The sequence below is a fragment of the Patagioenas fasciata genome, chromosome 24 (assembly GCF_037038585.1).
Source record: "Patagioenas fasciata isolate bPatFas1 chromosome 24, bPatFas1.hap1, whole genome shotgun sequence".
Lineage (NCBI taxonomy): Eukaryota > Metazoa > Chordata > Aves > Columbiformes > Columbidae > Patagioenas > Patagioenas fasciata.
The window spans coordinates 2,709,657-2,727,433 of NC_092543.1; the positions used below are offsets into that span (position 1 = coordinate 2,709,657).

General features: G+C 52.8%; 2 protein-coding genes across 3 annotated transcripts; both read right to left on the minus strand.

Moving 5' to 3' along the window:
• Positions 1 to 382: 382 nt before the first annotated feature.
• Positions 383 to 8,007, minus strand: CHEK1 (checkpoint kinase 1). Of its 2 annotated transcripts, none has more exons than XM_065855659.2 (12): positions 7,838 to 8,007; positions 6,028 to 6,251; positions 5,877 to 5,941; positions 5,719 to 5,788; positions 5,447 to 5,635; positions 4,568 to 4,672; positions 4,327 to 4,422; positions 4,147 to 4,255; positions 2,980 to 3,157; positions 1,740 to 1,871; positions 1,550 to 1,651; positions 383 to 600 (listed from the first exon to the last, which is right to left on the minus strand). In XM_065855659.2, exons 1-12 carry the CDS (start codon positions 7,900 to 7,902, stop codon positions 505 to 507), a joined length of 1,431 nt encoding a protein of 476 aa, XP_065711731.1. In that variant the 5' UTR covers positions 7,903 to 8,007; the 3' UTR covers positions 383 to 504. The 2 variants fall into 2 exon arrangements, with proteins under 2 accessions (XP_065711731.1, XP_065711732.1); XM_065855660.2 differs by having other exon boundaries at positions 6,028 to 6,283; positions 7,838 to 7,924.
• A 333-nt stretch (positions 8,008 to 8,340) lies between these two features.
• STT3A (STT3 oligosaccharyltransferase complex catalytic subunit A) lies at positions 8,341 to 17,776 on the minus strand. Its single transcript, XM_065855747.2, has 19 exons — positions 17,717 to 17,776; positions 16,406 to 16,478; positions 15,285 to 15,413; positions 15,068 to 15,128; positions 14,483 to 14,604; positions 14,249 to 14,394; positions 13,915 to 14,005; positions 13,524 to 13,630; positions 13,180 to 13,344; positions 11,912 to 12,092; positions 11,677 to 11,832; positions 11,457 to 11,548; positions 10,840 to 10,995; positions 10,571 to 10,759; positions 10,331 to 10,447; positions 10,156 to 10,258; positions 8,851 to 9,039; positions 8,660 to 8,775; positions 8,341 to 8,570 (listed from the first exon to the last, which is right to left on the minus strand). The coding sequence occupies exons 3-19, from the start codon at positions 15,370 to 15,372 to the stop codon at positions 8,532 to 8,534; spliced, it is 2,118 nt and encodes a 705-aa protein (XP_065711819.1). The 5' UTR covers positions 15,373 to 15,413; positions 16,406 to 16,478; positions 17,717 to 17,776; the 3' UTR covers positions 8,341 to 8,531.
• Position 17,777: the final 1 nt, after the last annotated feature.

Here is a 17,777-nt window from a genome sequence, read left to right on the forward strand (position 1 = left end):
TGATGGAGGTTTAGGGAGAAATTGTGAGGATGTCTCCACGTTCGCACCTCTGGGGTGGGTTTTTTTGGGGATGCTCTTTTTTTGGGGGTGAAGGGGTTAATCCCCGGCTCTCCTCTCTCGCTCCAGTGCTAACAACCCCTGGCAGCTCCTGCCTCATTAGCCCGTTGGAAAAGCAATTAAGAGATGTTGGAAAATGAGGGCGACAAGGCGGGAAGCAGGGGGGTGTCAGCCCCCAAATCCTAGGGGGTGTAACAGGTTTCAGGCCGCATGTCTCAGCAGAGATTTCAGAGCAGGAGTTCAGCTGGCTGAGCAACGGTACCATCCGTAGGCTTCAGAGTGAACGCCATCAGTAGGTTTCAGAGTGAACAACAACAACAACAAATTTAGTTTTATTTCCCCCAGGGTTTTATTGAACCTTTAAAATCTGAAGCGTGCAGTTGGTCACCTTTGTGGCAGAGGAGGAGGAGAAGGAGAAGCAGGAGGAGAAGGAGGAAAGTGTGGGGCTCAGGTGGGAGGCAGCCAGAGCTTCTGGGTGCTGACGATGTCGCTGAGCTTGCCCTTGATCTTCAGGAAATGGCGCTTGAACTCCAGCCCATCGCCCTGTGCGGGCAGAGGGGGCGATGGTGCCCTGTGCCTGCTGGTCTTGCACCCCCTGGCACCACTTTGCACACACCTTACATGGGCTTGTAACCACCCTACACTGCCACGCACCCCCTTGCACCACTTTGCACTACCTTCCACTACCTTACATTCTTGCATCCACCTTGCACACACCTTGCATGGTCTTGTAACCACCTTGCACCCACTCTGCACCACCCTACACTCTTGCACCCACTTTGCAGAGTCTTGTAACCACCTTGCACCACCCTACACTCTTGCACCCACTTTGCACAGTCTTGTAACCACCTTGCACCACCTTGGACCGCTTTGCAACCACCTTGCACGGTCTTGTAATCACCTTGCACCCCTTTGCACTCTTGCACTCGCTTTGTACCACCTTGCACTCTTGCACCCCCTTGCATTGCCTTGCAACTACTTTGCACAGTCTTTTAACCACCCTTGCACCACCGTGCATCACTTTCCACCCCCTTACACTGTCTTGTAACCACTGTGCACCCCTTTGCACACACCTTGCACCCCCCTGCAAACTCCTTGCACCACCTTGCACACACTTTGCACCATCTTACACTGCCCTGCACCCACCATGCACTGCCTTGCAAACACCTTGCACCCTCTTGCACATACTTCGCACCACCTTGTACATACCTTGCGCTGCTTTGTACCACTTTGCACAACCTTGTACCACCTTACACATCAACCTTGCAACCAACTTGCACACACTTTGCACCCACCTTGCACCAACTGTGCATCATCTTGCACAGCCTTGCAACCACCTTGCAGCCCCTTGCATGGTCTTGTATCCACTGTGCACCACCCTGCATCGCTTTCCACCCACCTTGCACCCCCTTGCAGACACTTTGCACACTCTTGTAACCACCTTGCAACCACCTACACCCATCTTGCACCACTTTGCACGCCCCCCACTCACCTTGGAGAGGCGGAAATCCAGCAGGACCCTGCTCTCCATCTCCACCAGGTTCACCTTGAAGATCAGCTTGTTGTTCCTCCGGTCCGTGGTCGACACAGTGACCTGCGCGTCGCACCACACCAGGTAAACCCCCCAAATCATCCAAGAACACCCCAACACGGAGAGAATTACCCCCAAATTTTGCTCCTACCTGGTTGGCGCAGCTTTTCTTCCAGCCATACCCCATCTTCTCACAAACCTCCTGCAGGGCGCGGTAGGAACCGTCGGCGTCCAGTTTGGTGAAGAAACGCGTCATCCTCTTCACCAGCCGCTGCCACGGGCTCTGCCACCCCAAAACACCCCCAAAAAGTTACAAACCCACCCAAAATTACAACCCTCGGCTTTGCAAAATCCCAGATTGAAGAGAAAACCTTGCAATGCTGCACCCCCTGATGGCAAATGCTGCGAGTTGCAGCGCTCAGGTTGCAAATTTGCATTCAAAATATCACGAAGTTGCACCCCAAATGCTTTTAATACCGCAAAACCGTGTCCCAAGTATTGCAGCATCGCTCCTTAATATTATAAATATGACGAAGTTGCTTTTAAATATCATAAATATTGCAAATTTGCTGCTTAATCATATATATATCATGCAAATTGCATTATTTTTATATATTATAAATAGTGTGAAGTTCAGTCCTGATATTGCAAAGCTGCACCCAAATCCTGCAGAGTCACAACCGCACTTTGCAAATCCTGCAAATTTGCACCCAAACCTCGGGAAGTTGGGTCCTGACACTAAAAATATCACAAAGTTACACCCCAAATACTACAAAGTTGCACCCGGAGATGATAAATGTTGCAAAGGTGCATCCTCAATGTTGCAAAGTTGCAGCTTGGTATTATAAGCACCGCAAAGCTGCACCCTAAACTTTGCAAAGGTGCACCCTAAATGCTGCAAACTTGCACCTGGAGACGATAAATATTGCAAAGCTGCAGCCCTGATATTGCGAAGTTGCTCCCTAAATATTAAACATCCTGCAAAGCTGCACCCCAAATATTGCAAATTGCTCCCCAAATATTGCAAAGTTGCATCCCAAGATGGCAAACCCTGCAAACCTGCACCCTGGTGTTATAAACGCTGCAAAGCTGTACCCTAAACTTTGCTAAGTTGTGTCTTGATATTAAAAGTCCTGTAAATCTGCACCCCAAATAGTGCAAAGCTGTATTTTGAGATTGCCAAACCCTGCAGAGCTGCATCCCCAATATTGCTAAGTTCCTCCCTAACATTATACATCCTGCAAAGCTGCTCCCCAAATATTGAGAAGTTGCACCCCAGATATTGCAAATTGCTCCCCAAATATTGCAAAGCTGCCTCCCTGATAGTGCAAATTTGCATCTTGATACTATGAACCCTGCAAAGCTGCGCCCCAAATTCCCGTGAGCTGCACCTGTGAGGAGCCGGGGGTGCCGAGCAGCTGGCTGTTGAGCAGCATGTGCTCGGGGCAGGCGGGCTGCGAGAAGCTGATCCCCTGCACCAGCTTGTCGATGGCAGCGGCTCCGCTGTCCCACGGTGTCCCGCCTGTGCCGGGCTCTGGTTGCGACGTGGAGTAGCTGGCGCGGTCCTCGCTGCGGTGGAGGGGACGTCAGGGGACGTGGGAGAGGGGACGGGGATGGGGGATGTTGTGGGGTGGTGAAAATGTGGGGGTGTGCATGGTTTCTACAGACCAGGTAGTGAAAATACGGGGAAAGCCCCGCAGCATGCACAGGACTGCAAAGCGCAGGGGACTGCAAAGCGCAGGGGACTGCAAAGCGCAGGGGACTGCAAAGCGCAGGGGACTGCAAAGCGCAGGGGACTGCAAAGCGCAGGGGACTGCAAAGCGCACGGGACTGCAAAGCGCACGGGACTGCAAAGCGCACGGGACTGCAAAGCGCACGGGACTGCAAAGCGCACGGGACTGCAAAGCGCACGGGACTGCAAAGCGCACGGGACTTAGCGCTAAAGAATTGCAGCGTGCAAAGGATTGCAAAGGGTAAAGAACTGCAACATGCAAAAGCCTTTGACGTGAAAAGGACTGCAATGCCCTGCAGGGTGCAAAGCTCTGCAACCTGCAAAGAATCGTGAAGTGTAAAGCCTTGTGTTGTGCAAAGCCCTCCAGCATGCCTAGAACTGCAAAGTGCAAAGCCCTGGGAGTGCAAACAATTGCAAAGTGGTATGAAGTGCAAAAGCCCTGCAATGTGCAAAGCTCCGCAACATGCAAAGAATCGCAAAGTGCAAAGAATTGCATGGCGCATAGCCCTGCAATGTGCAAAGAATTGCAAAACGTTACAAAATGCAAAGCCCTGCAACATGCAATGAATTGCAAAGTGCAAAGAATCACCAAGTGCAAAAGCCTTTGAGACGCAAAGAATTGCAAAGCCTTGTGTTGCACAAACCCCAGCGGTGTGCAAAGAACTGCAAAGCGCAAAGCCTTGTGTCACACAAAGCCCTGCAACGTGCAAAGCCCTGCAAAGTCTTGCACTGTGCAAAGAACAGCAACGTGCAAAGAACTGCATGATGCAGAGGCACAGGAACATGCATGACCCTCAGCAAGCAAAGGGACGTGGTGGCCGCTCACCCCAGCGCGCTCTTCACCGGCGAGAAGTCCGTGTCAGAGCGGACGTGCTTGGAGAAGCCACCGGGAGAGTCGCCTACGCCGCCCGAGGAGCCACGGGGCCGCTTGACGCCTGCAAGGGGACAAATCACTGGGTCACTCCCAAATTTCAGGGGCGGGCGATGCTTTCCCTGGCATCCTTACCCTTTTTGAGCGGGCGGCTGAACCAGCGGTCCTTCTTGATGTCGGGGATGGTGATCCGCGCCGACGGGCTCTCCATCAGGATCTTGTGCAGCAGCGCTGGGGACACGGAGGGGACACGCGGTGACCATCGGGGCACGTCGCGCGGTGACCATCGGGGGCACGTCGCGCGGTGACCATCGGGGGCACGTCGCGCGGTGACCATCGGGGGCACGTCGCGCGGTGCCGCCCGCCGGGTGCTTACCTAGAGGCGCCGAGTGGATTTTCTTCCAGGGCGGGAGGTAAGTCTTGCGCTCCTTCCAGTCGCTGTACTCCTGGCAGCTGTCACTGGGCTGGTCCCAGGGCAGTTCTGCCAGGGGAGAGGGAACAAAGCGCCATTTGAAAAGGGGCGACGCACGAAGGCGGGTGTTGCCATGCGCCAAGATATTGCAACGTGCAAAAGATATTGCAGCGTGCACAAGTCTTGCAGCATGCAAAAGTATTGCAATGTGCAAATGCCCCACAGTGTGCAAGTCTTGCAACGTGCAAAAGATGTTGCAACGTGCGAAATCTTGCAACATGCAAAAGTCATGCAATGTGCAAATGCCCCAGAGTGTGCAAATGTCTTGCAATGTGCAAAAGATATTGCAACGTGCAAATGCTCCACAGCGTGCAGAAGTCTTGCAATGGGCAAAAGTCTTACAATGTGAAAAGCCCTGCAGCGTGCAAACGCTCTGCAAGGTGCAAGTGCCCCATGGTGTGTAAAAGTATTGCAAGGTGCAAGTCTTGTAGTGTGCAAATGTCTTGAAATGTGCAGATGCCTCATGGCGTGCAAAACCCTTGCCAGGTGCAGAAGCCCTGCAGCGTGCAAACACACTGCAGCGTGCAAAAATCTTGCAAAGGGCAAGTCTTGCATTGTGCAGAAGCCCTGTGGTGTGCAAAGCCCTACAGCATACAAAAGTCTTGCAACATGCACAAGCCTTGCAACGCATGGAAGTCTTGCAATGTGCAAAAGCCCTGCAGCGTGCAAACACACCGCAGCGCGCAGAAGTCTTGCAACATGCAAAGCCCGGGGGCGCTTTTCCTTGAGCTCCTTGCGCATCTCCCCCAGTATGCGCTCTATAGGCCCCGCTATAGGTCCCACCTCCGGCCAGCATGGCGGTGAGCACCACGCCGCACGCCCAGACATCCACGGGCTCAGCGCGGAACTCGTGGCGCCGCAGCAACTCGGGGGCCACGTAGGGCAGCGTCCCGCACATCTTGTTGAGCAGCCGCTCCCGCCCGTTGTGCTTGAACACGGTGGCCAGGCCAAAATCCGAGATCTTCAGGTTGTCTGAGTTGCGAAACTCCAATTAAAAACCCAAATTGAGATTAAAAATTAAATGGGGAGGGGGGAGAGAGGTGGTGTCCGCCCACCTCGCTCATCCAGCAGCAGGTTCTCGGGTTTGAGGTCACGGTGGGTGATGCCGATGCCGTGTAGATAAACCTGCCGAGGAAGACGAGGGTCGGGCCGGTGTAGGAACTAGTGTCACAGGATTTTAGGGATTGGAAGGGACCCCGAACGATCATCTCACCACGCCGGCGATGAGCTGCTGGAAGAACCGCTGCGCCTCCGGCTCTGGCATCCCGATGTCCGGCTCTGCGCCAGGGGGATAAATAGATCAAAACCCCACTTTTAACCATTTACACGTTAACTTTTGCTATGAATTAATTCGCGGTGGGTACCGATGCGGTCGAAGAGCTCCCCGCCGCTGCAGTACTCCAGGAACAGGTACTGGGTGGTGCCTTCGCGCCGGTGCCCGTAGAACTTGACGACGTTGTCGTGGTTGAGCATCTTGTTGATGCAAATCTCCTTCTTGACGTTCTCGGGGCAGTCGGCCGCACGCTTCATGTCCACGATCTTCACGGCCACCGCCTCGCCCGTGCGGCGGTTCAGCGCCAGCTGGACCCTGCGGACACCCAAACGCCGCAGGGCCACCGGCTGGGCGAGTGGTGGCCACATAAGGGGCAAACGGTGGCCAAGTGCAGGGCAAACAATGGGCAAACACAGGGTGTGCGGTGGTGAGTAGTGGCCACATAAGGCGCGTGTGGTGGGCAAGCAGTGAGCAAACAGTGGCCACATAAGTGGCAAACAGCGGCCAAAGACAAGACATGCAATGGGCAAGCAGTAGCCAAATGCAGGGCACAAAGTGGCCACATAATAGGCATGCAAAATAGTGGTCAAACAGCAGACACATAAGGGGCAAATAGCAGCCAAACATAGGGCAAGCAATGGGCAAACAAACAGTGGCCAGATGAGGGCCAAGCAATGGCCAAGCAACAGGGAAACAGTGGCCACATATGGGGCAAACAGCAGCCAAAACAAGACATGCAATGGGCAAGCAGTGGCCAAACGCAGGGCACAAAGTGGCCACATAATGGGCATGCAAAATAGTCGTCACACAGCAGACACGTAAGGAGCAAACAGTGGCCAAATGCAGGGCAAGCAATGGGCAAACAGTGGCCAGATAAGGGGGACATGATGGGCAAGCAGTGGGCAAATAGCAGGCAAACAGTGGCCACATAAGGGATAAACAGTGGCCAAACGCGGGACATGCAATGGGCACACAGGGGGCATGTGATGACGAAGCAGTGGGCAAACAGTGGCCAAACACAGGGCATGCAATGAGCAAACAGCAGGTGCATAAGGGGCACACAATGGTCAAGCAGTGGGCCAGTAGTGGCCATGCAACAGGAACACAGGGGACAAGCAGTGGCCAAAGACAGGGCACATAGTGGCCTCATAACGGGCATGCAGTGGCCACACAGCAGACAGTGGCCAAGAGGTTGGCAAGCAGCAGCCAAACACAGGGCACACAGTGGCCAAACAGTGGGCACATAAGGGGCAAGCAGTGGCCAAACATGGGTCAAGTAGTGGCCACATAAGAGGCAGCCAATGGGCAAGCAGTGGGTACAGAAGGGGCAAGCAACAGTCAAGCAAACAGTGGCCACATAAGGGGCAAACAACAGTCAAGCAGTGGCCACACAGCAGGCACATCAGTGGCCAGACAGTGGGCAAATAGTGGGCACATAAAGGGCACATAGTGGCCAAGCAGCAGGCAAATGGTGCCCAGATAAGGGGCACACAATGGGCAAGCAGTGGGCAAACAGTGACCATATAAGGGATAAAGAGTGGCCAACACAGCGCAAACAATAGGCAAACAGTAGCCAAACATGGGGCACACAGCAGCCAAGCAGTAGCCACATAAGTGGCAAACAGTGGGCAAGCAGTGGGCAGACAGTGGCCACATAAAGGATAAACAGTGGCCAAGCACAGGACATGCAATGGGCAACCAGTGGCCAGATAATGGCCAACAACAGCCAAGCAGTGGCCCAACAACGGGCACATAAGGGGCAAGCAACGGTCAAGCAAACAGTGGCCAAACACGGGGCACACGGTGACCAAGGAGTGGGCAAGTAATAGCCACATAAGGGGGAGACGACGGGCAAGCAGTGGACACCCCAATGACCCCCACCCGGGTCCCGCCGCACTCACTCCCCGTAGGCGCCTTCTCCGAGCGTCTGCACCAGGTCCCAGTCCTCCACGAACGGCACCGCCATCCCCGGTCCCGCTCCGGCCTCCGGTACCGGCACCGCCGCCGCTCCCGCCGCGCTGCCGTTTCCCGCCGGCGCCACAATCCACGCCCTGCGCGCGCAGCACGGCGCGCCACGCCTCCCCCCGGCCACGCCCCCAGCTTCTGAGTCCTGCCACTCTGGCCACGCCCCCAGCTCCCGAATCCCGCAGCCCTGACCACGCCCCCAGACACCCTGGCCACGCCCTCTCCTAACCCCATTCACTCCATTACTTCACCCAAACCGATTAAAAACCCGCAAAACTCCTCCCAAAATCTCTCTCCAAAACCACGCGAGATGAAAAAAAACACCCTCAGAATTTGGGTAAAAAACCCACCGAAGTCACCTTTTTTTTTAAACTTGTTATTATTATTTGTGATTCCCCGTGAATCGACTTCTGCCCCCAGTCAAAGCCGTAATTTGGGATTTGGCGGCTGCTCTGTGTATAAAAATCATCCCCCCGGCGGGGCCGGGCGGCTGCCAGCACTTACAAACGGTACAAAACAAGACAAATTAAAATAGAACAAGCCCCTTGAAAATAAATCCAAAAATCACCAAAAAACCATCCCCAAACCCCCCCGGTTTCTGCTTCCCAAGCCGAGGCTGTGGCGGCTCCTCTACGTCCTCGACAAACCGCGGTTGTCCAAATCCTTCACCTACGGGGTGATAAAAACACCGAGTTAGGTGGAAAATTAACATTTTGTCCCAAACCTGCGGGTTTTTGGGCTCGTTTTGGCACCGTTACCTTGTATATCCGCACCAGCCAGTGCTCAGTGGTGTATGCCTCCTCCAGCACGTCCAGCTCGAAGTCCTTGTTGCCGATTTCGGCGTTGCGCACGCGGTCGTAGCCCGGCGGCCGCTCTGCAGGAAGGCAGAGGTGTCGGGGTGGCCCCAAAAATCGGTGTCACCCCTGCGGAGGTGGCCCCGGGGACTTACTGGCCTCAGTGTAGACCTGGCCGAAGCGGTAGTAGCACATCTTGTACATGAGGCAGTTGAGCAGCACCGGGGAGCCCTCACGGTCGACGCGGAACTCGCCGGTGGGGGTGTAGTAGTCGTGCTCCTTGATGTGGCGGCCGGTGTCGGTGCTGCCGCCGATGCGAACCATCCACAGGAACTTGTTGATGTCTGGGGGGGTAGAAAGAGGGGTGAGGTTGAGTTGGGGTCAAGAACAAAGATTGAGTTGAGCTGGGGTTGAAGAACGAGGAACTGAGTTGAGTTGAGGACAAAGAGTTGAGGCCCACAAGCAAAGACTGAGGTGAGTTGGGAGCAAAGAATGAGCAGTTGAGTTGAGTTGAGTTTGGGATAAAGAGTTGAGTTGGAAGCAAAGAGCTGAAGGCAAAGAGCAAAGAACAAGTCGAGTTGAGTTGAGTTGGAGGCAAAGAACGAGGTGCTGAGTTCAGGGCAAAGAGTTGAGTTGCAAAAAAAGAACGAGGAGTTGAGTCAAGGGCAAAGAGTTGAGAGCAAAGACTGAGTTAAGCTGGGAGGAAAGAACAAGGAGTTGAGCCAAGGTGGAGGCAAAGAGTTGAGTTGGGGGCAAAGAATGAGGAGCTGGGAAGAAAGAATGAGGAGTTGTGGGCAAAGATCCGGTAAAGTTGAGCTGAGTCACGGCCAAGAGTTGTGTGTAAAGAGCAAAGAGTTGAGTCAGGTACAAAGAACAAGAAGTTGAGGGCAAATGGCAAAGACTTGAGTTGGGGGAAAGAGTGAGGGTAAAGAACAAAAAGTTAAGTTTAGGGCAAAGAGTGAGTAGTTACACTGAGTGTAAAGAGCAGAGTTGAGTAGGGAGCAAAGAGGTGAGCTGGAGACAAAAAGCAAAGAGTTGAGTTGATGGCAAAGAGATGAGTTGATAGTAAAGAGCAGGTAGTGGAGTTGAGGGCTAAGAGTGAGTAGTTGTGTTGGGAGCAAAGTGTTGAGTTGGGAGCAAAGAATGAGGAGTTGATTTGAGGGCAAAGAGTGAGTAGTTGAGGGCAATGAGCAAAGAGTTGAGTTGGGAGCAAAGAATGAGGAGTTGACTTGAGGGCAAAGAGTAGGTGGGTTGAATTGGGGGGCAAAGAGTTGAGTTGGGGACAAAAAGTTGAGGGTAAAGAGCAACTAGCTGAGTTGGGGCCACAGAGCAAGTAGCTGAGTTGTTGGCACCAAAGTGTTGAGTTGGGGCCAGCAAGTAAAGTAAGAGCAGCTCCAACCAGGAACCCCCCGGTCCCACTTCCACACCCGCCTCACCGGTACCCCCGGCTGGGCCCTTACCGTCCGAGGAGTAACCGGTGAGGCCGCCGAAGATGACCAGCACGTAGCTGACGTCCAGCTCCCTCATGATCTCATAGGCCTTCTCCTCCGTTGACGCCATAGCCTGGAGTGGACACAGTATCACCGGCAAGTCCTGGTGCCACCAGGAAGTCCCAGCGGTTGTGGTGAGACCTACCTGCCCGACGCGGGAGATGTGGGTGTTGTTCCAGGTGTTGTTGTCCACCAGGATGGTGCGGTTGGCCATGGCGGTGATTTGGTAGCCGTAGTCCCACCACGACATCACCTTGGCGTCCTGCGCCCAACCCAATGTCAACCGAGATGCCAACGATGCAACGTTGGGTCCCCACCACTCAACCCAATGTCAACCGAGACACCAATGTTGGGTCCCCACCACCCAAACTCCACCCCCCGGTACCTCCGGCGTGTTGTGGCGCAGCCAATAATAAGCTTCTCTGAAGTCATCGAAGATGATCCGGCTGCCATCGCCACCACGGGCGGAGAGCACAATGGAAGGGGACGAGTAGGCCTCGCTGGTCACCCACGTGGAGTGGAAGGTGTAGGTGATGAGGAAGAACGCCATCACCAAGATCATCCCACTGGCCACCTGGGTGAGCAAAGCGGCGTCAACACCAGTAGGAAGAAGCCAGCGACCTCCCATCCTTGTCCCCTCATCCCCAAACTCGCCTCATTTTTGATGGGGTAGGTGGAATCCTGCTGCTTTTTGCTCTTCTTGTCCGGGCGGCTGATGTCCAGGTTCTTCATGTAGGTGGACAAGACCTGGGAGACGCCGATGCCGGAGAGGATGCACATCACCGGGGCCAGCACCAGCATCAGCCGCACCTGCGGGCAACGGATGGACCCTCAGAGAAGAAATTTGGGCAAAAATCGGTGAGAAACGGGAAAATTCAATCCCGAACTCAACCTGGAGATGGACCCGTTGCTTGTTTTTTTAGCGGGAGGTGCCACCACCGCGGACGTTCTCCAAAGACCTCAATGTTGGCCAAGGTGAGGAACTGACCGCGATTTTACACCTCAAGGTGGAAAAAGCATCAGGAGATGCCTCCACACCCAGAAGCCAACCCAAAGCGTGAACAAAAACGGGTCATTTCATCAAAAAAAGCACCAAAACCGTTGAGTTTTGGAACATTCTGTTCCCTCGCCACGCAAAGAGGCCCAAAAAAATTGATCTTTGGGAAGAAACGGTCCACGATAAATTCAACCAGCTCAAGGTTGAAGCCTCATTGATTCCGAAAACATAAAAAGGGATTAAATCGGCTTTTGTAAGAGTGTTTGGGCCTCACCATCACGGCCGAGAAGTACATGCTGGTGACACCGTACATGATGATGAAGATCCGGGCGTCCGAGAGGTTGCTGAAGCAGTAGTAGAGTCCCACTGCCACAGGGAGAGAGAAATGGGTCAAATTCGCCTCAAAAGGGCGTTTTTCGCAAGGAAAAACAGGTGGTAGATTAATTAAAACCCGCTGGGTGGTTTAATAAATGAGATTTTGGCGCCGGGCTCACCGGGGAACATGAAGACGAGAAGCTGGAGGTCGAAATAATAAGAGGACCAGGTGGTGGGTTGGTGCTCGGAGACGGAGGCGATGATGGGGATGTTGTTCTTGGCGTAGGAAGGATCCAGGAGGGAGTAGAAACGCCCCGTCCACGGCGAGATTTTCCCTAAAAAAGAGCAATAAAAGGGCAATAAAGGGGGATTAAGACGTATAAACGTGGTTTTTCTAGAAGAACAGGAGGTTACCGGTCAGCATGAGGACAGTGCCGAGGGACAGGAGGAGGAAGCCGACGAGGGAGATGACGCTGCGGAAAAGGATCTCGAACTGCTGGGGGTTGAGTTTGCTGCGCAAATAGTCAACGAACGCGTGGATCTGGCAAAGGCCGAACACGCCGAGAGCCGCCATGTGCTCCGAGGACAGGACGGGCTGCGGGGAGACACAGCGCTTTGTTACCGAATTAACGGCTTCTCGGCAAGATTTTGGCCAAAACAGCGATGTTTTGAGCTTATGAGGGGCTTTGAAAGCCATCTGGTGCGTCCGAAAAATCAGCGCTAATTTGCCACTGTTCGCAAGAAATCAGTGCTAAATTATCTGGCAAAATTCGTGGCAAATCTGTGTTAAACTCGCTGATGTTTGTGACAAATCAGCATTAAATTTGCCAAAATTCACAATAAACAGGCACTAAATCGTGTGTCAAAATTAGCGACAAATCAGCACTAAACCGTGTGTCAAAATTACCGACAAATCAGCGCTAAGCTCGCTGGTGATTGCGACAAATCAGCATTGAATTTGCCAAAATTCACAATAAACAGGCACTAAACCGTGTGTCAAAATTAGCGACAAATCAGCACTAAACCGTGTGTCAAAATTAGCGACAAATCAGCACTAAATCGTGTGTCAAAATTAGCAACAAATCAGCACTAAATTGTGTGTCAAAATTACCGACAAATCAGCGCTAAGCTCGCTGGTGATTGCGACAAATCAGCATTGAATTTGCCAAAAGTTGCGACAAATTTGCATTAAATTTGCTGACACTCATGACAAATCACAACTAAATTATTGGCCAAAATTCGCAAAAAATCAGCACTAAATTATCTATAAATGTTTCCGACAAATCAGCCTGAAATTTGCTGATGTTTGTGACAAATCAGTGTGAAATTTGCCACGATTTGCGACAAACAGGCACTAAATTATTTGTCAAAATTCACGAGAAATCAGCACTAAATTATTTGCCAAAATTCTTAACAAATCAGTGCTAAACTTGCCAATGTTTGTGAGAAATCACATGAAATTTGCCAACAATCATGACAAATCAGCGCTGAATTATTTGCCAAAACTTGTGACAGATCGGCGCTGAATTATTTGCCAAAACTTGCGACAAATCACTCTTAAATTTGCCAAAATTCGCGACGAGTCAGCGCTAAATTTCGACAGCGTTGAAACCAGGCCCAGAGTGGCCTTTTTTTTTTGCTAAAACCCATTAAATGGTGGGTTTTGGGTCTCTCCTGCACACCTGGAAGCCGACGAAGGAGATCTGCATGGACAGGATGGTGCCCAGGCAGTAGACGGTGCAGTAGGCCACGTAGATGCGGTGGGAGAAGCGGCCGGTCAGCATCAGCACCAGGACGTGCAGCGGGATCAGGTTGATCAGAAACACGTACCCGCCCCACGAGGACACCTGAGAAACACCCCAAAAATGTCATTAGATTATATTATTAATAAATCAGGCGCAAAATTTCTAAGTAGAAGTGAATAAAAACGCATCTAATTCCAATTTGATGCCATCGCAGTCAGGGGAAGGGCACAAAGTGGATTTTGGGAGCCAGAAATACCCTGGAATCGCAAGCAAAAACTCACCATATAGAAATAAGCCAGAGCACACATAGCGGCCCAATAGATAGAACCGGTTTTAACGGCTTTGATCCACATGTAGTAGGTGAGGAGCATGCAGAATATCGCGATACCTGGGCGGGAGGAGACGGAAAGGTCTTAAAACCCTGAAGCGGTGATAAAATAGATCAAATAAAATTAAAAATAGATATATAACCACTCTTACTGCTGCGTCAGAAGACGGGACGGCGCTTTGCGTAAAGCATTAATATCAAGAAATGGGATTAATATCTGATTTTGGGGTTAAAACGCTAATTTTTGGTGTTTGTGGGTCTGTAAAATGGTGATTTCTGCCACGCCAGGTGGGGATTTTACCCCATTTTCCAATTTTCCCCCGTTTCCGGCGCCACAAACTCGCCTTCGTTATCGTAGGAGCCGGCGACGGATCGCGAGATGTACCCAGGCACCACGGCGATCATGGCGGCAGCCAGGAGCCCTGCGCCTGCATCCTGGGGCAAGAAACAGCCAAAACGGGCAAAAAAAATCACTTGTTAGCATTTTTGTTAGCAGACACTTCAAAGGATAAAAATTTGAGCGCTTAAATGAGACTTTAAGCAAGATTTTCAGCCTGGGTTTAGCCCGGTGTGGCGGTCGCCGCTGATAAAATTGATTGAGGCAAAATTTCCGCGATTAAAAGTAAAATTGTCAAGATTTGCCTCGATTTAGCCAAAATCTGGGTAATTCACCCTGACCTTGAGCTCTTTGGTGAGGTGGTAGGTGACGACGGTGGTGAAGGAGGAGAAGAGCGGGGCCAGGAAGACGCAGACGTTGCGGATGTCGATGGTGACGTGGAAGAAGTGCAGGACGTGGTAAATGGCGGCCGAGGTGATCATCAGCCCTGCGGGGGCCAAACGAACCTCGTTAGCGCCATCATTAACATCTCAAAATCTCATTAAGGGCCCCCCCGCGGCGATTTCCCCACTCACCGGGATAAATGGTCCCGCCGATAATCCTGCCCAGAGGGTACCACGCGCGGTCATCAAACCAGTTGTGGAACTTATAAAAACCTTCCTCGGCCAGAAAGCGGGTGGTGCGGTAATTAAAATATCTGTTAATGGAGAGAAAAGACCCAAATCTGCGCGTTAACGTCGAGAAATACCAAAATTTGGGGTCTAAAAGTGTCAAAATGAGCTGTGGAGGATGAAAACCACCCTCTGAATCCTTCCTGCTCGGCGGGGAAGTTAAGTCGAGCTCGAGGTCCTGTCAAGTCGAGCTCGAGGTCCTGTCAAGTCGAGCTCGAGGTCCTGTCAAGTCGAGCTCGAGGTCCTGTCAAGTCGAGCTCGAGGTCCTGTCAAGTCGAGCTCGAGGTCCTGTCAAGTCGAGCTCGAGGTCCTGTCAAGCCGAGCTCGAGGTCCTGTCAAGCCGAGCTCGAGGTCCTGTCAAGCCGAGCTCGAGGTCCTGTCAAGCCGAGCTCGAGGTCCTGTCAAGCCGAGCTCAGCAAATGCCACCCAAAAAGGAAAAAACCCATCAGGTTCTCCCCAAAAATAAGAGGAAAATAAAATGAGACTTACGGGTCGAACTCATGGATGACGCTTTCGAATCTTAAGACAGAAAAGAGCCTCGTGGAGAAAGCTGCAAACATAAGGCGGAGTTTTGTTAAATTTATCGTGTGTTTTGGCCGATTAAAACCGGTTTTGTCCTCAAACGGTCATTGGGAAGATAAAGAAAAATGCGTTTTTCGAGAAAATGGATGTGGACGGAATAAAAGAGGAACAAAAAGGGACTCACAGAGCACGGCTGCCATGGACAGGATGAGAAGCTTGAGCAGCGTGTCTTGCTTCTCGTAGGACAGGCGGAGAAACCCTAATTTCGTCATTTTTTACACCAAAAAGTGGAGATTTGAGGACGCTCGGAGACCTGAAAACACACAGGGAGGGTGAGCAGAAAGCAAACCCCACAGCACCTCTAAATCACAGAATCCCAGAGTGTCAGGGGTTGGAAGGGCCCTGGAAAGCTCATCCAGTGCAATCCCCCATGGAGCAGGAACACCCAGCTGAGGTTCCACAGGAAGGGGTCCAGGCGGGTTTGAATGTCTGCAGAGAAGGAGACTCCACAACCTCCCTGGGCAGCCTGGGCCAGGCTCTGACACCCTCACCCCCAACAAGTTGCTTCTCCTCTTGCAGTGGAACCTCCTGTGTTCCAGTTTGCACCCATTGCCCCTTGTCCTGTCACTGGGTGTCACCCAGAAGAGCCTGGCTCCATCCTCCTGACACTGCCCCTTTCCATATTGATCCCCAGGAATGAGTCCCCCCTCAGTCTCCTCTTCTCCAGCTCCAGAGCCCCAGCTCCCTCAGCCTTTCCTCACACGGGAGATGCTCCACTCCCTTCAGCATCTTGGTGGCTGCGCTGGACTCTCTGCAGCAGTTCCCTGTCCTTCTGGAGCTGAGGGGCCACAACTGGACACAATATTCCAGGTGTGGTCTCCCCAGGGCAGAGCAGAGGGGCAGGAGAACCTCTCTGACCTACTGACCACCCCCTTCTAACCCACCCCAGGTCCCATTGGCTTCCTGGCCACAAGGACCAAGTGCTCTCCAGCCTGTCCAGGTCTCTGGATGGCAGCACAGCTTCCAGTGTCACCACTCCTCCCAGCTTGGTGTCACCAGCAAACTTGCTGACAGTCACTCTATTCCCTCGTCCAAGTCATTGATGAATATATTGAATAATCCCGGCCCCAGCACTGCCCCCTGAGGCTCTGCACTGGATCCAGGCCTCAACTGGACTCTGCCCATTGACCATGACTCTCTGGCTTCTTCCCTTCAGCCAGTTCGCATATTTAACATAAACCCTTCAATACGCGATTTCTGCCGGATGATTTTGCTAATCCGCGTCTCCCGTTCCCAGATCCTCACCTGATCCCTCACTGAATGTTTTCTTTATCTTAGAGTCCAGAACTTCTCCGGGGCAGAGGATGTGCCTGATTTTCTGCATGAAAAACCAAGAAACAAAGCGTAAGCTTTTACCAGAACTCACTGATTTTATCGCTGCTTTGTCTGGGGTTTAAGTGACACACAAAATAAACAAAAAGGGCAAAAACTGGTGCCGTTTCCTCAAAAACGTGAAGTCTGAACACCTTCAAATTATCGATATTATTTAATTCGTCCTCCCTGGCTGGAGGAAGAACCAGGAAAATCTTCAAATGAGACACCAAGGAAGCAAAATTGTAGCCACAGAATGATGAATTTCTCCTTTTGAAAACACTCTGGTTTCTTTAAAATAGTTAATTAGCTGACTAATTTGGAAAAACACCTTGCAGTGAATCCCCAGTTTGCATTTCTGACGCTGGAGAGATTGAAAAATGAAACACAAACTGAGTTCTTCAGTAATAGAGACGGGATTTTGATGGGCACGAGCTAATTAACACAGGAGTAACCCCAGGGTAATTATTCCCCAGGGATAACGAGCAGTGGGGAATAAATAACGAGGATGCAGGTGGCTCCTGTGCCCCCCTCCAACCCCTGACCCCACAGACCATGACCCCAAACCTGGGCACCCCACAACCTCCCACCCCAGACCTGAGCACCCCAAAACCCCACAGCCCCTCAGCCACAGACCTGGGCACCCCAAACCCTTCACCCACAAGTCCCAGGCACCCCAAAACCCCACAGTCCCTCACCCCAAACCTGGGCACCCCAAAACCCAACAGACCCTCAGTGACAGACCTGAGAACCCCTGAACCCCCTCACTCCAAACCTGGGCACCCCACAGACCCTCAGCCACACACCAGGGCACCCCATAACCTCACAACCCCCCCACCCCAAACCTGGGCACCCCGTAACCCCACAGCCCCTCACCCCAACCCCATGTCCCTACAGACCTGAGCACCCCAAAACCCCACAGCCCCTCAGCCACAGACCTGGGAATCCCTAAACCCCATAACCCCGCACCTCACAAGTCCCAGACACCCCATAACCCCACAGCTCCTCAGTGATAGACCTCAGAACCCCAAAACCCCCTCATCCCAAACCTGGGCCCCCCATAACCCCGCAGTCCCCTCACCTCACAAGCCCCAGTCACCCCGTAACCCCACAGTCCCTCACACCCCAGGCCTGGACACCCCACAACCCCTCACACCCCACAGCCCCAGACACCCTATAGCCCCTCAGCCCCCCATCCCGGACCGGACACCCGACACCCCACAGCCCCGGGCCCTCAGGCCTCACCCGGCCGCCGCGCTCGGCCCCGCCGCCATCCGCCCCGCGCAGCCGCCCTTTCCCTGCCCGC